The 17,410-nt window shown below is 42.0% G+C and overlaps 1 protein-coding gene across 1 annotated transcript; it reads right to left on the minus strand.

Moving 5' to 3' along the window:
* Positions 1–417: 417 nt before the first annotated feature.
* Positions 418–15,423, minus strand: pparaa (peroxisome proliferator-activated receptor alpha a). Its single transcript, XM_050035689.1, has 8 exons — positions 15,247–15,423; positions 9,333–9,564; positions 8,037–8,191; positions 3,575–3,713; positions 2,797–2,996; positions 2,446–2,712; positions 2,052–2,295; positions 418–1,949 (listed from the first exon to the last, which is right to left on the minus strand). The coding sequence occupies exons 2-8, from the start codon at positions 9,514–9,516 to the stop codon at positions 1,705–1,707; spliced, it is 1,434 nt and encodes a 477-aa protein (XP_049891646.1). The 5' UTR covers positions 9,517–9,564; positions 15,247–15,423; the 3' UTR covers positions 418–1,704.
* Positions 15,424–17,410: the final 1,987 nt, after the last annotated feature.

Here is a 17,410-nt window from a genome sequence, read left to right on the forward strand (position 1 = left end):
TAGACTGTGCACAGATATAAAAATACAATTTTACATATTTCTTCACAGTATCAGTATATTTCAAACAAATATATGTTGATATATATATTTTAATATAAAATATGAAAATTTAGTAAACCAGCCAAAATTAATAGCATGGGTTAATTTCACAGTAAAAAAATATTTCTTAGATAATGCATTTGTACAGCAGGTACTTAAACTTGTCATGAAGGCAAAGCACAGGTGTAATTAATTACATTCATGGCTCACTGGGTCACTTAACTGGAACAAAGCTGTCATTAACAGTATTAGTTCCACCTGTGCTTTTCCTGCTGTGGCAACCCCAAATATCTGCAGGTCAGAAGGCCAGTGGCTAATTTATTTAAACAATAGCGTGTGTAGAAAATTAGGCAGGTAAATAAGTCAGGGCATTACATATTTCTCAGTTAAATATATTAGTTTATTTCTACAACATGACATAAATCATTTTATTGAGACAGCAAATGTATCTAATGTACACAGTCCTGTACATGATAAAAAATATAAACAGTTTTGACAAGAAACAGTGTTTCAATACTACATTGGGAGGTGAAGAGCAGCGAAGGAGGCAATCAGCGCTGCACACTCACCTTCCACTATGGCCACCACATTCTTGCTATATTTACAAAATAAAACATAAACCAGCTTAAAAGATTATTGTGTTTGTGGTCAAACTATTCAATACTGGCACATACTGTTTTTTCTTTTTTTTAAATGTGTCTTAATGGCAGGATTTGCACAAAAACAGGTGAGCTATCATGTTGTGTTGGTTCTTAGCAGTAGGATAAAGGATTACAATAAATACATTACACATTAAATTACAATATTTTCAAATGATGCACCACTGTTTGTGATTTATGAGGTGAGAACATTCCCTGATCAAACACTAAATAGTTAAACAATTGCTCTATGATTTGTTTTGTGGTGAAGGTGTGGTCACAATAGAGGAAACATTATGGCACGACGTGAACACTGATGTAAGTGTTGTTGCAACCACTAATCTCAAAAAGATTGAGGGAGGGAGATGTGGTCGATGTCATTAAGGCACTAGTACATGATGAAAAGACATGACAAATCCAATTATACGCATTAAATATCCAAAATATTAGGAACATGTCCGGTATTGAGTTTAGCGCTTATTGCACAACTAACATTTCAGTTGCCTCAGAATTAAAATTGTTGAAATTTCTATAACTGTTCAGCTTCTTTTACTGCATTTCAACTTATTGTTCACAGGCAAAATTATTTATTTATTTAGCATCAGTGCACGTATGACTGTAGTAGTCAAGTCCAGGTATTTTTAATATGTGTACACCCATTTTAAATGCTATGCAAATACACACAGCCTACTCCCAATTTAGCTTTTGTTCAGTCTGTAGAGTAGAAGCTGGCATCCAGAACCCAGTCCATAGCAGTCTCTTGCATAAAAAAATACCTCAAAATATCTATGGTGTAAGATTGAAAAGTTTGTTCCCCAGTCTGTCTCCTTTCACGGAAGCAGCCACGCCTCCTACAAGAGCTGCCTTTCCCCTCCTAGAAGAATTTCATTTATGTTTTGTTCCAGTAAGTCACAGGGTCTGAATGCACCCGCTGCAGATCACAGCAGCGTGCACCCATCCAAGCTGCAAAATAAGCTGCTCACAGTACACTGATATGCATGATAGTTCACGACCGTGTGCTGTCGTCTCAATACATGTCCCTGTATATTTCTTGCAGGAGCGGGTGCAGCGACGTGTCCTCTGACGTCTTGATTTCCTGCACCAGCTGAGCATGCTCGGTGACCAGCTCCCGGAGGTCGGCCAGTTTCTGCAGCAGTCTGGGGAAGAGGAAGTTGTTGTCCGGGTGGTTGGCCTGCAGGTGGAGCCGTAGCGCCTGAATGATGCTTTCCTGCAGCCGCTCCACAAGAGGCACATCCACCAGGCCTGGGCGATCTGCAGGGGACGGGATCAGATAAAGGGAGAGGTACAAAGGAGGATTCAGTTTCTTTGTGCACTTTTAAATATGATTAATTTTTTCCACATAATGTCAGTCACCTCCACAGCAGATAATGGCGGCCACGAAAAGGGCCAGGTCGCTGTCGTCCAGCTCCAGGGAGTTGAAGCGTGTGGCAAACTGGAATTTGGGCTCCATCATGTCGCTAAATGGCCGCCGGAGGCTCTTGAGAAATTCTCGTGTGATGAAGCCTCCACCACGCGCCACCAGGAGGCCGTCTTTGTTCATGCAGGACGCCAGGAGGGTGAAGAGGGCTTCATAAACGCCATATTTCAATAGAGTCACCTGAACAGGCAGGTAAGGTTGCCACAGCATGAATCAGATGTGCTTAAAAATGTGTTTCAAATGATTTCACACAAAAATTAAAACAGAAAAAACATCAAATTTAATTCAAGTTATGACGGCAAATGTCAGATCCTGCTTCCCTAACCCCACCTGATCATTCAGATCCAGGCTCTGGAAACCCGGTACTGCCTTGGCGAACTCCGTCAACTCTGTGACCGTCTCCACCGAGGTGCTCTGGCAGCAGTGGAAGAGCCTGGCTTCGGCTTCCCTCTGCTGGAGCTCCCCACACCCCGTGGCCGGAACCAGCTCCCCAGCTTGAAGGCGGCTCTCCGGCTCTGGACTGTCCCCGTTTACCATATGGACCGCTAACGTCCTCTCTGCCAGCTGGAACGTCTCCATGTCGTGAATGATGAAAGGCTGCGGGGAGAGGATGTTGGAAGGTGAGGATGTCCTTTATTCTGCAGAGATACACACTAAAGAATAGGTTTTTTTTGGCTTTACCGGTTTGCTAGTTTTTCCGGTGAGTATGAGCCGTGCCTTTGCCTTGTTCATGTTGAAGTTCCTCATGTAGGCTTCGTGGATCTGCCCTACCAGAATCTTGTGGTCGGCCTGCAAGGGGCTCGCCACCTCCTTCTCCACCATCTTGCTTTCGGCCTTCAGCTTTAGCTTCTCCGCCTGAGGCATCCGACCGAACCGGATGGCTGGTGCATAGAAATATTCATCATTACAGCCAGAAGAGGTTTCAAAATGCTAGGTGAGTTATTTTACAGTAAGATAAGCAGATAAATCCTCCTACAGAAAACACAAATGTCCACTGTTCTCTTTCCTCTCTCCCGAGGACAACATGTCGTCCTCCTCTCAGGTTTCTGACACTGCTCTGTCTGCAGTGGGAGCCCATCAAAACGAACCCAATGACCCCTCGGCAGTCGGTGCAGATGACGGGCCAGATGTGGAGCTATACGGGCCTGTGTTTTCTCAATGTCAAGCTGGCTCCAGCAGGACGTTGTTCTATAAAAACCCAGTCAATGTAAAGCACGCTGATTTGGAGCCAAATCACATTAGGACACGTCCTGCTGTTGTTGAGAACACAATATGGTGTCGACTGAGGACATGCTGAGCAGAGATTTATGTAACTGCATTCATGAAGCTTAGTTGCAAGTTCTGTCCGTGCTGTATCCGTGTTTCAGTGGACACTGAATTCTTTTTGAAAGATAATGCAACACATTTTCTAATCTCTAAACAGTTTAGCTTTACACTATCTGGAGGTTTCAGGTCTTACCATTGTGGGACATGCCCACAGAGAGGCACTTGTGGAATCGGCAGTACTGGCACTTGTTGCGGTTCTTCTTTTGGATTTTGCAGTTGCGTTCACACTTATCATACTCCAGCTTCAGCCTGATTGTCCTCCTGAAGAAACCCTGGTGGACACAGAATTGCAAATACTGTAGCTATCAACTTCATATGATCTGATTTGAGTGCACAAAAGGTTCCTCGCCCCATATGGAAATCAGTTAATCTTCATGATGAGACTATGTCCTGTACGCTCCCCTCGCCTTCCAGGTCAGAAACAATCTTGGAACCCGTCTGCTATTGTCCAGCGATGATAAAGCCTCTGGGGGGCAATAATTCAGGCTGATCTGGTGCAGCCAGCGGATATCCAGGCCAAGACTTACGCTTACGTGTGCCAACCATTTTGGCGAATGACTAAAAATAAAAAACTAATATAAAGCCAAATCATTGTCAGACAATAGCTGATAGGTTTTGAGATTGCATTTCTGCCAATGCATTCCACCTCTCCACACGGACTTTTTACCTGCTGTATAAACATGATTGGTAAACACTAGACTAGAATAGAATAGAAATTTATTGTCATTGCTCCAGAAGAAAACAATGAAAAACTGTTTGACAACTCCAGAATTGCAGCAGCAAACATCATATATACATTCATTCATAAATAAAATAACAATAAAAAGAGATTAAAAGTGTGACTCGTGCAGACAGTTCAGTGCACGTCATTGGATATCAGGGGTGATGGCCATAACAGCTCGTGGGTAGAAGCTGGTTCTCAGTCTATTTGTTTTGGTTTTTATTGTCCTGTATCTTCTCCCAGAGGACAGAGGAGAAAACAGAGAATGTCCAGGGTGTGAATGATCTTTGGAAATAGCACTGGCTTTCTTTTCCAGTCGGCCAGTGTAAATGTTTGTAAGTGACGGCAATGGTGATCCAGTAACACGCTCAGCCGCCCTCACCACCCGCTGGAGATCCTGCTTGTTCTCCTCTGTGCAGCAGGAGAACCACACAGTGCAGCAGTAGGTCAGGATGCTCTCTATGGCTGCCTGGTAGAAATTGGTGAGCAGGTGATGAGGGAGGTGAGCGTGTTTTAACTTCCTGAGGAAGTACAGTCTTTGTTGGGCTTTCCTCACCTGGTGTGAGATGTGCGTGGTCCAGGTGAGAATAGGTCAGAATACAAACAGAAAAAGGAAGAACTTCCGATACTAAATCTTGTCCGGTCACCAACAGACAACTTTTAAGCTTCCTCTCCCTCTAGCTTTTCAAACTGGTATTACTGGTAAATGGTAAATGGACCTGCTCTTGTATAGCGCCTTTCTAGTCATCCAACCATTTTTTTTTACACTACGAGTCACATTCACCCATTCACACACATTCATACACTCGTGGCCGAGGTTTTTAACTCACTGACACACTGATGGAACAGCCATCGGGAGCAATTTGGGGGTCAGTATTTTGCTCAAGGATGCTTCGACATGTAGGCTGGAGGATTGAACCGCCGATCTTCTGATTGATGGACGACCCACTCTACCTCTGAGCCTCAGCTGCCCACGCTTATTGCTGGTGCTGCTATTACAAAAACAACTGGATCACATGAATCTACTCATGGACGAGAGGCTCGTGCTTGTGACAGCGTGAGATGTTAACATCAATGGCGTCCTCCTCGAAAGAAAATAGTTCCTACATGAAACCGCACACAACAAGGTCTGTGGATTATCTTGAGTAACCAGGTCATGATTTCTTGAAAGAGACAAGTACTTTTTTGGTGCTTTTTGAGCACCACAAACCAAGCGCCATCAAGTTTTATTATATTGGAGAAAAGGTAGACATCTCTACGGCCGATATCTCAAACAATCTGCAACTCACAGCAAAACAATCTAGATTAACAAACAGCAGTAAAAGCAAGAGGAAAAATATGTACTTTTAATTTTAGGGTGAACTGTCCCTTTAAGCTCTGTTTAATGGTGCTCTTGCATTGCTTATTGTTATTTAGGAAATATGGCCACGTGGCTCTTGATTCTTGAACTCTTATTTTAAGAAGCATGAGTACCAAGGCTGTGGACACCTCATATGTCAGACACCTATATGTGCAGCACCATATAATACTGTACATGCATTCAACATTATAAGCCCTGGCTGGACCGTATGGTGGAATTACATCTATATTTAAAGACAGATATGTTTCAAGGTGTACAGTAAACCCTGACCTTTCCGAGGAACAACTCTGACATACAAGAAGACGTACTGCAGCCCTTCAGCACACACTGACATACAGGGCAGTGGGCCAACACATGCTAACAGATGTCGCACATGTGCCGAAACACATGATCCATTTGACGCACACTCACACACACCTATGTGCATCACTGAAATTTCAAGCAGGACGTTCCTCATCCCTCAGGATATGGATTTTCTGGCAATATATCTGGAACCGCACTGTCGTGCAATACATCACCCATCATTTTAAAGAAGGTCTTGTCTTGCCTTTATGTTGCAGACACATTGTTATTACGGGTTATTGTGTGTTGCAGATCACTTTTTGTGGTGTTTCTAACCAAAAAAATGTAGTTTTGTGGGGAGAAGTGGGTCACGAAAACACTGCAAAGGTCCAGCCATATGATAGTCATCAAAAATACATTACAGAACAACAGAACCGCACAGGGAGGAAAAACAGATGTGTGTGTTTACAGCATGCGTGTCTTTGCATGTCTGCATATGGGTGTACAGACACAACCGGTACTTAGTCGTGATATATAGCTGTGAGTAACATGACTAAGACGTAAGCAAATAGATATATTGTGCAACGCCTCCTTAAGGGCAAACGTCTTTTAGTGAAACTGAAAAGTTTTAAGTCAGGCATCTTTGTGGCCTATTCAAACTTTACTTATTGAGCAGGTAGAGGTGTTGTGATTAACCTTCCCATTACTGAACACTTTCTCTGACTGCTCTGAAGCTATAAACCTCAAATTCCTACCATCATCACCACAGACTTAATCCCTCGCACCACATTCCATTCACATTCCCGCTATTGAGCGCTCCTCTCTTAAAGCGAGGTGTTGAAAGTGATACGCAGAGCCCGACCGGCGTGAACTGTGACTGCTACATATCACGAGCCAGATCTTTCCATGATGGCGCAATATCATCAGTCAGAGGAGCAGAGTGCTGTCAGAATACACCTCTCAAATGTGCAGCGTCCAACAGTTTCAGTGGAATCATGTCTCTGCTTTTAGAATAGCGGCGGTCTGACACGAGGGCGGACGAGATTAGCATTATTTGTGGCGATTCTGATGAAAGACATGTGCGTCATAAACCAGAGCCCTACAGAGAGCATGGCTAATTTTGAAGTGCATCAAACACGCAGATGTGCATTGTGCAACTGACAGCATTCTGCAAAACCTGGATAGAGAAATGAAAAATGTCCATTTCTAGAGTCTCCTATGGATTAGAGTGAAATTGACAGTGTTGTGCCAGTCCAGAGGATTGGGAAAAAACAGATTCTCTGCAGTAAAAGTACAAGTAATACTGAGAAGAAACAGAAACCAGTAGCAACTCTGTCTAACTTCAAACACAATTTCAAGGTGAAGCTATGGCCGTTTGGAGAAACATTCAAGCACTCAAGGTCACAGGTCAAAAAGTCATGCATAAATAGCAAACAAAGGCTCAGATTAGCAGCAACAACCTGCTGTCGGCTTAGAGAGGTATTAGGCTACAACAACCTCACATGACTCGTGAAACAATGCAGCGATGACGCTTAATGCTTTTAACACACTCAGTGCTCTCAGTTACAAAATGTTCTCATTGTCACTGTCTCCGAATTACATCACTATGCTCCCTGAAGCCTCAAGAATCTCTGACATCTGTCCCGTAGAGCTAGACTGATTCAGGATTAGGATTTACCCTTATCTACCCTTTAAAAATACGTATGCAAACCAAATTTCTCTTGTCATCAAATCCCAACACGACTCTGTCCGAAGGTAATATTTTGTATAGAGCACAGCAGGGCTCTGTGGCAGCAGCAGCTCCATGTGTGTACAAGTGTGTGTATGTGTGCTAACGTCACTGAGTTGGGCTCGTTGCCAAGCAGGCGAGAATGGCAATCGACCAAGGCCACCGTGTCCCCTACCTCACATAACCCGGCTGCGTGTTTCAGAAACTTTCCGCTGGCCTCCAGGTCAGGTGCCTCTACATGCCGAGCTTTGTGTGTGTTTGGGTGTGCGTGCTTCGGTGCAGGCATTGCATGTACACGAGTGTGTTGTTAATACACAAACACACACCACTTTTGCTTTAGCAGCACATGCTATCATCGGTCTGAATGGGATTGTATCGGTCTTTATGTTTACATTCACAGCCCTTATATCTCCTCTCACTGCGGTATGTACACTACGGCAGTACATGTATACAAGATGTACTCTAACTCTGCACTATGGACGTTTTAGTCCCACGTCACTCACCTTGCAGCCCTCGCAGGCATGCACGCCGTAGTGGAAGCCTGAGGCCTTGTCTGAGCACACCCGGCAGTCCAGGTTGAGGGGGCTGAAGTTTTCCTCTGGGCCTGGCGTGGCTCCGCACACCCCCGATGATGGGCTGGAGGCCGGGGTCAGGGTGTCTACAGCAACACAAGAACAAAGGAGACATCAAAGCAAATTCAATCCAAATTGAGACATCCACTTTACACCTACTCTTAGAAAATGAGTCACTGTAATATTATACACAAAGGAGGAGATGTGAGTTCTCAGCTGGCAAACTGACAACACTTTAAGGTGAGGGCACAGAATTTTGATTCAGAAAATTTCAAGCATCAAACACTTAATTTCCTGCATTCTGGTAATTTTTTATATACCAATTTGTGCCTTTTCTGCACCGATTTATGGTCTAAATGTCTTTAATATTGTCTAAATAAAAGTCTATGCTACTTTCATGTTTTTACTGGGGGGAGGGGGTGGACACATGTTCTAAAGACTGAGGCGAGACCTTGTGTCCCCCTTAAAATCTACACCTATGCTTTAAAAGACAGTTTGAAAAATACTGCAGCACACATGCAAATGAACAACATCTGTTCAACATATATCACATTGTATCGTATCGTATTGTATCGTATCGTATTGTTATATTGTAATGTGTTGTAACATTATATTAATCCACCTTGGACATGGAACAATCTTTAAAAAGATCTAAAATTAGAAACACTTATATTCATTGGTGAATTTAATGGTATCAGAAAGAACGTGGTGACAGAGACATGTGCTTGTTTTTCTTGAGAGGCCACCATGTTTGAATAGTTGTTGTTTTACTGTGGATTTTTGTGCTTTATGTTGTATTTGTTGCATTTCATGTGTGTTTTGATTGGCTGCTACCTCAGCCAGGTCTTTCTTGTAAAAGAGATTGTCAATCTCAGTGGGACTTCCTGGTTAAATAAAGGTTACATAAATAAATATTGGACTCCTAACAAGCAAAAAACCATCACAGTAACGGCAAAAATAAAAATTCTGTTAAATAGATCAGGAAAAAAAATTTTTTTCCTTGATTGAAACTGAGGAATCATTTGTCCACTTGAGTTTCCTGCAAACTTAAAGAATTTAAGTTGATGTGTCTCCATGAAATTACAGGAGGCATGTGTCATTTTTTAAGTGCTGCTCAGAAATTTGGAGACAGCCTCATCAACGACACACAGAAAGTTGAATTTAATCATCTGTTATCAGACAGTGTTTTACATAGGCCTCTTTAGTGAATTTGACTTGACTACTCACCCAGTGCAATGGAGCTTTCAGACCCCGAGCCAGTGCTGTGGTACACCGAGAAATCAAATCCCAGTGCATCGTCTCCTATAGACTGGGAGATGTCACGAAGATCCTCCATCAGGTCTCCACACAGCGGACTGTCCAGCAGGGAATCCCCCAGTGGGGACGGGGGGCTAAAGAGATCCCCTGCCATGGTGGAGATCAAGGCGAATCTGGGAGGAACAGCCCCTCACTCACCAGACTGTGATAAGAGGAGAGAGAGAGAGAGAGAATGAATATGAGGACAATGGGTGATAATGAGACTGGGAATCCTCAGGTAGGCGTTAGACTGGTTGTGAGTTTTAAAACGCCCAGCTCTGGGAAAAAACTCTGGTTAGTTTTAAAATTGGGAGCAAGCCTCTGAGGGGATTTTTTTTAGTTTGAAGTACGACAAAAACTTGCTCTCATGTTGGCCATAGTAGAAGTAGTAGAAGTAAGTTATTCTAACCATTTTGACCTTTTGTTCACAAAATTTTTCACATTTGAAAACTTTTTGAAATCAGTCTCCAGTGTAGATGAGTCTGAAAACGCCAGCCTCACATCAGGATCAGGGCTATGGGATGATCTTCTGTGGCAGCTGTTTCATTAACATTACCAGCTGTGTTGTATAATTATTATTGTCTCACAGTATGTCATTTTAGTTTCCAGAAAATGTCTAAAAACTCTTTGATAAAGCTTTCAGTTAGGGCTGGCTCAGGCTTGTCTTGAACCTGCCCCTAGTTAGGCTGATATAGGCCTAGACTGCCGGGAGACTTCCTGTGATACACTGAGCTCCTCTTATCTTCTTTCTCTAAGCATTTGCAAACATTCATGTCCCATTAACGCATGTTACGATATAGGCCTCTTCTTGGGAGCTTTTGTGCTTTCTCATCTCGCAGGTTGCCATATGTCAGGGTTGCGCCTGCATCTTGGGTCATTGTTGCACTGCCGCTATGGTCATGCCTGATGCTAGTACTGCTTTTATTATTAGTCATATTTCTACTACTATTATTATACATATATTGTAATTATCATTACATGCATACACTATTATATATTAATATAATATCATACATATGCTATCACATACTTATACTACCTATATTATTATTAGTCATATTTCTATTACCATTGATACAGTCATTACTGTTGTGGCTGTGCATCTCTCCCCCTGTCTCTGTGTATTATTTTGTCATATTGATTGTCTATAATTTTATTACGTTGATCTGTTCTGCACACACAACATCTATGGCACATCTGTCCGTCCTGGGAGAGGCATCCTTCCTAAGTTGCTCTTCCTGATGTTTCTTCCATTTTTTCCTTGTACACTGTCAGGGTCCAAGAACAGAGTGTCGTATGCTGTCCAGATTTTAAAACCACATGAGACAAATTGTGATTTGTGATTTTTGTACTGAATTTAAATTGAATTCTTAGTGTGGACAAGACGTCCAAGTTTAGTGTTTAATGGGGCCATCAATCAACAGAGGAAGAGCCTGGGTGGCAGGCAGTAAGGCTGCATCTTCCTACTACATTAGGATACTATTACTATGTTAACTACATTTCTACAGAAGCAACACAACTTGTATGATGGTAGCTTGGAGCTCCTTTATTTTCCTGATTTTTTAAACGTTTTTCCGTCCATTTTTTGCTTTGTGAATTTCGAGGAAGTGCTGTCTGAATGAATTATTTCCCACCTGTTCTCCCAATAATCTAATTGGGACTCGCCCCTAAACGAATACACAAAAAGGTCAGATTCATGTAACGTATTCTCATTTGAACCCTGATGAAGAGCTACTGTCTGAAACCTGACCTTTTTTAACTCTTTCATTAACAAGCCATGTAAGTTAACTGTTAAATACATGACTTCAAACTCAAGCTTTTCTATGTGTGAGCGCCTGAAGTTTGCTCTTTAGCACATGTCTAAAGATTTCAATCATTGTTCTTCTAGAGGACCACCATTAAGTGCAGCAAAAGATTTACCCACTACCTTTCTGGTTGCAGGTTTAAGACATAGCCACCGTGATGTTACCCAGTTGTTTGTGGACTTGCATTTTGGAGCCTCGAGTTTGGCATTTTGGCAGTTGTTATCTTGGTTCTCTGGAGTCAGAAGTGACCATATTTGGATGAGAGGGTGAAACTGTGGATCTGACTGACTTGTGAATCACAAGGTAGTCACAGCCTTAAGCAAACACTACTTTGTCTATTTTACTCTAAAAGGGACCATGGTTTACAAAATGAACATTATGCTGTACTAAAGAAGACTTGAAACTAGCAGTTGAGACCATGAACTCATTAGAAAAGGTTTACTTCGGTAATAAATCAAGTAAGACGTAGGGTCATTTTCTCATAGACTTCTAGACAATTGGATTTCTGTTTGCAATCAGCTTCATTTTTCAGACCCCAAGACAACTTCTTGTTAAAATAAAACATCACAAATATGTACAAACCTCAAATGTCCTGAAAGTACAGAGCCAGATCTTTTCCGCAGTGGGGACAGGTATAACTCTTAATTCCAGAGCTAAGTTCATAATGTGAAGGTGCTTGTTTAGTAAGTGAACCATGCCCATAGAGTCAGCAGTGGCACATTATTCACAGATTAAATTCCCACCTGTTCAGCCAAAGTACACAACCTGCAGTGTGCACTGTGTGATTTATCGACCAGCCCCGATGCTCCTGAGACTTAAAAGAGACTCGGCGAGTACAGACTGTGCATCGTGGCTTTCCTCTCTCTTACATTACTTTCAACAAAGCGTCATCTGTCTATCTGTTCCGCTGCCTGTCTGTCCTCTCTGAGAGGATCTTAAAGTATGTGTGGGAGGGAGCTTGGTGGAGCTCCCAGCTGCTCACAGCGGGGTAAAGGACATCTGTTTGAGTCATCCCCACAACATCACAGCGCCAATGCTCATGTTCTATAATGCTCCCTCCGACTTCCAGTAATTCATCGCGGCTGATGTTACAGTTGTTGTTCTGGAGACTGTAGACTGATTGGCTTGTCAGATTACAACTTTACAAAGCCTGTACAGCCCCTGTGTATCACTAATGATGTGATCAGGAACACCAAATTGTGAGATAAAGGCAGACAAACCTTTAAAAATAGATGTGAAATACCCCTCCTAAACCTTTCCTCTTACATTATTACACTAAAATTTGATCTGTGTTGTAATTGTAACAAAGTTAGACCATCTAAGCAGGAATCAGTAACATATCTCTGATCTAATACACAGACAGATTTGGCTGAGGGGCCATCCATCACACAGCTCATGTGAGCGCAATGTAAAATCTCAGTTTACACAGCTGCATACATCTGTAAGCCCAGCATGGAGGACATGTTAGTTCATATGAGATTGTGCAACTTTAAACTTTCACTGTTGAGAACACCGACTCTCGGTTGAGCTAATGCTTGATCGTGACAATTAGGTACAATGCTCTCTTTATCTGTGTACTCAGGTCAGACAGTGAGGACGTGATTGATCAAAGGCTTCTTGTTTGTCTAGTCTTTGAGGTTGCAGCATTTTCAGGGGACATGGCCAGACACATATGCCAAAGTTGTGCAAGGGGGGGAAAGCTGTGATTGAGTATAAAAAGATTTAGGCTTGTAGCTACAGTGTCTTGTACACTACTCTATAAAGAGTAAAGCGCGGAGACGATAAAGACTGAAGCAGCTGCTGACTAACTGTTGTCAGACTGGTCTGTTGAGCTGCTTTGACGCACAACATCTGACGAACTCATGTCCCTGCCCGGCGACAAAAGATTTTGTCATCAAAGTGTGGATTGGGCAAATGTGTTTTTTCACTTGCAACATAACAAATAGCATTTATATCTCAAGTGCATTGAGTTCATCTTAAAATTAACCCATTGATTCCCTTGCATTACTGACCATGTTGAGTGTTGTCTTTTCAACATCTAACAAATGAGACGTTTTAGAATGCATTACCGTAAGCACACACTTAACAGGGTGTTCATCATCAGACACTTGAATTTAATGGTTTTTAAGTCCCTTCCAAGATCATTTTAAACCAATTTTAAGACAGATTTTTGTACATATAAAGGTAAGTAGGTATGTATGTGGTCCTGTGCAGAGGTAAATTTAATGTAAGAATGTGGTTCTTCGAGTGAGTTAGGTTAATTTCCATTATGCCAACAGGTACTTAAAAGTGTAAAGTAAAAAGGTAGTTTTAGGTACGAAGATTCCTAACATCAGAAATGTGGACTTCCACGCAAAACAGCTTGACTCATGTTGACAAAAACAACTTGGATAAATGAAATTAGATTAAATGTTTGTGGCACTGAAGGCCTCACACATTCAAATCTCAAAGTATTTCATGACTTTTGGGGCTTAATATTTATAAAATTGAATGTAAGACATTTGACAAGTTTGTTGGGATATGCAGAAGCCCTGTCTAATGCAGAAAATCGATGTTATGAACCTTGTGTGGTGTAATTTGGGTTGGATCCAGATCTGAAAATTTTCAGATCTGGGATCTCATTTAGAAACACTGCGTACGCACAAAACAAAGTCTGAAAGAGGCATGAGCCACTTCCCACACAAAAACTGTGATCTATGAACACAGACTTTGACCCATGCAGACGGTGAGGTGGAAGCCTGATTGCAGACATTGTCGAAAAATGGTGGTGCGTGTAAATTTTCACACTTGCATTCTGTCATGACTATAGAGCTGTCACCATTAGTCCATAATGAGTCACTTTTTAAAAATAGCAAATTAAGTGGCAACTATTTTAATGCTTGTTTGAATCATCTTTAAAACAAAATGCAGAATATTTTATGGTTCTCAAATGTGAGAATTTGCCTATTTTGAGGACTGTTGACTGTTGGTCAGACAGATTGGCATTGTTTTATAGACCACAAATGAAAATAATCATTAGTTCCTGCCCTAATTTCACGAGGAAAGCTGCCCTGACACAAGCTCTGTTGCCTCTACTTCCTCCTCGTTACAAAAAGCTTCAATGAGTGAATTAGCTGGTGCTGACAGCTTTCAAATGAACCAACCTGGTCTGTAGCGTGAGCCTTTTTCATTCATATAATGTATCCTACAAGTAGGTCAACATCTAACTCTTAACTGAGTTGATATGACTTTATTTGCCCTGGATGACTCGGGCCCAGCCCAAATTTCCCCATCACCTCAAAGTACATTGTATTTTAACTCCCAGCGGAACTATAATCCCAGACAGCGGGGCTCTATCTTTAGATCGACAGCAGAAGAGGAAGCACTGAGAGGAGCTGTCAGCTGCACTCAACAAAAGCATGTAAACAGATGACAGTGACAATACAGCAGACCCACAACCAAGATAAAATCAATGGAACTTTGCATTTCGGGAAAGTTTTTGGTCTTATACCCTCTGCTGAATCAGATCCTCTGACCTTTATGAGTCCTTTGATGTCTCTGCAACAAGGTCATCCATGAAAACCCCAAAGTCAGACTTCCACATTTTGATTGAAATCAGTTCTGCATTTGGAGAAGGTCGTGTTTACTTGTCACTATGTTGCACAGACAACGAAATGGAAATCTGCTGGGGGCTGAGAGGGGAATTTACGGCCAACATGAAGATATTTCCTTTCATTAGAATGAAGCATTTATGTGACATTATGTGGGTGTGTGCGGTTTATTACAAAAGCAGGTGCGGGCTTGACTAGTCACATAGACTAAGATACAGTGAGAACAGTTACATGCATTCTTCTGTGTGCTGTAACAGTAAACAGCTACAGTATGTGACAGTGTATGGTGTTGTAAGACAGCCAGATTTCCTTATGCACTGCTTTGTGCTCATGCGTAATAAGACTCAACTCCTGCACAGTAAAACTTTCTTAATCCCCCCAGACATGAGGAACATAAGCGTAATCTCAATTACATAACAGCACAGTTTTCAAATAAAGCTCCTGTATTACCTCAGAGGCTGCTATCCCAAGCATTTCCAGATGCTGACGGATGGACGCGTCGGTCCCGGGACGCTCCGGCGCTCAGCTCCCGGTCGGCTCTGCGAACAAACTTGACGCGTTCCTACGTGCTGTCAAAGCTGCGCTCATCCTCTGCAGGAAATAACGTAGCGACGGACGGCGACAGGACGCGCACACCCCCCTGACACACCTATGCTTTCAACCAATGTGCACGCGGGGATTTGAAAGTGGACCGCCCCGCTTATTTTGGCAGGACGCAATCACTTCCCGGTGGCGCGGGACGTCACGGGTCGGTGTGGACGTGATGCGGTGACGGTGGGTAACGTGCTCTCACCTCCGTTATCCCCAGTAGGTGGACAATACAAGACGGACAGGCAATAAAACACCACTTCCTGGTTTAAATGGCTCCGTGACGAAGCATCATGTACAGTGGAGACGCTGTAAATCACTGCGTAATTACACGTCACCATCACCACCATTCCTCGTTTTAGTATTTGTCTGACGCTGAATGTGCGTGGAGCTGGTGTGTGTCGAGGACTGTTTCCCTGTCGATACGCGTCTCTATCCACCTCAACCTGAACCAAACCGTGTCCCTAACCCTCACCACCGAGGGGGTCGCTGCGCATTAACAGAGGGGAAACACTGTTTAACAAGGTAACAGACTTCAGTGTAACACCTGCTTTCCTTCGGCGCATGTAGCCTACCTGAGATGTGGAGACACTACCACATACACACATTCTTGTACTTATGTCTTTGTGAGGACCCTCACTGACATAATGCATTCCCTGGTCCCTAACCCTAACCAGCACAACTAAATACCTAACCCCAGCCCTTACCGTAACCCTAACCTGAACCCTAAAACCAGGTCTTAACCCTTAAACTGGTCTTTGCAAAGTGAGGACCAGGCAAAATGTCCTCACTTTGCAAAAATGTCCTCACACTCTTGCTAAAATATCCTTTTTGGTCCTCACTATATGGCATGTACAACCTCACCTCCATTATTACATCCACTGTTTGGAAGGTTACTCTTGAAATGCAATAGTTTACAGATTACAGGTTACCTTGTTAAAAAAGTAATGTAACTATTTAATTACCTCATCAAAGTAATGTAACTGATTACACTTGATTAATTGTCTAACCAATGTATTTTAACTGGGCAATAAAGCTAAAAAATGTCTGGAAATAGGGAGAGCGGGCCCTGGAAAGTGATTCAGTTTGCCACCTTGGACATATACCGGTTTTAAAAGCCACATATATATATTTATTTATATATGTATATAAATGCAACCCCTTGGTAATCACCAACATTTTGATTACTGTTATTTCTTTACATATTTTTTCGCAGTAACTGATTACAATTACTTTGTAATTTAATTACTGTAGCCTAACTAGTTACATGTAACTAGTTACTCCCAACCACTGGCTATATTATACTTTACCATAAAACACCATATTGTATTTGATGTTCTATTCAGTTCTTTTATACTGCTGAACTATACTACATATGTTATATCCTACTCTATACCTAGTGGTGGAATGTAACTAAGTAGCTACAGTTATTCGAGTACTGTACTTAGGGACTGTTCTTTATTTATCAGAGGGGAGTGGTGGCCAGGGTGTGACTTTTTTTTCCCTGCACCCTCCCTGAAGCTACCTTGAGCCTTCCTGAGTGACAGAAGTGACAGAAAATGCATGACCCTCCCTCCACCACAAATTAGTTAGTAGTTTTTAAAATGTACCTTTTGATGTTTGAAAGTTAAAAGTTGAAGATGAAATCCTTATGTTGTGAGAGAGAAAAAAGAAAAACCTTGTTTTTTCATTCTTTTCATGCATGCTGGTTAATTACTGCACATGGTTTATTTTTGGCCAAGTGATAAGCTCAAATCTGTAGTTGTGTTTTTTCTTTTTTTTTGATGAAAGTGTTCATCACTTATTATGTGTCCAATGATGGCCAGAAATGTGAAAATCCTATGACAATTATTTGTTACAGTTGCAGGTTATGACAAATGGTGTAAATTTTGCAAATTAAAAAAACAACAACATGCAGGTGGATTTGGAAGGTATGTACTAAAAAAAACTGCAGTAAAATAATAAAAAAAACAACCATTTACATTTGTGTGCTCCTCCCTTGAGCTAAAAACAAAACAAAACAAAA

This window comes from Epinephelus moara, chromosome 23 (genome assembly GCF_006386435.1).
Source record: "Epinephelus moara isolate mb chromosome 23, YSFRI_EMoa_1.0, whole genome shotgun sequence".
NCBI classification, from domain to species: domain Eukaryota; kingdom Metazoa; phylum Chordata; class Actinopteri; order Perciformes; family Serranidae; genus Epinephelus; species Epinephelus moara.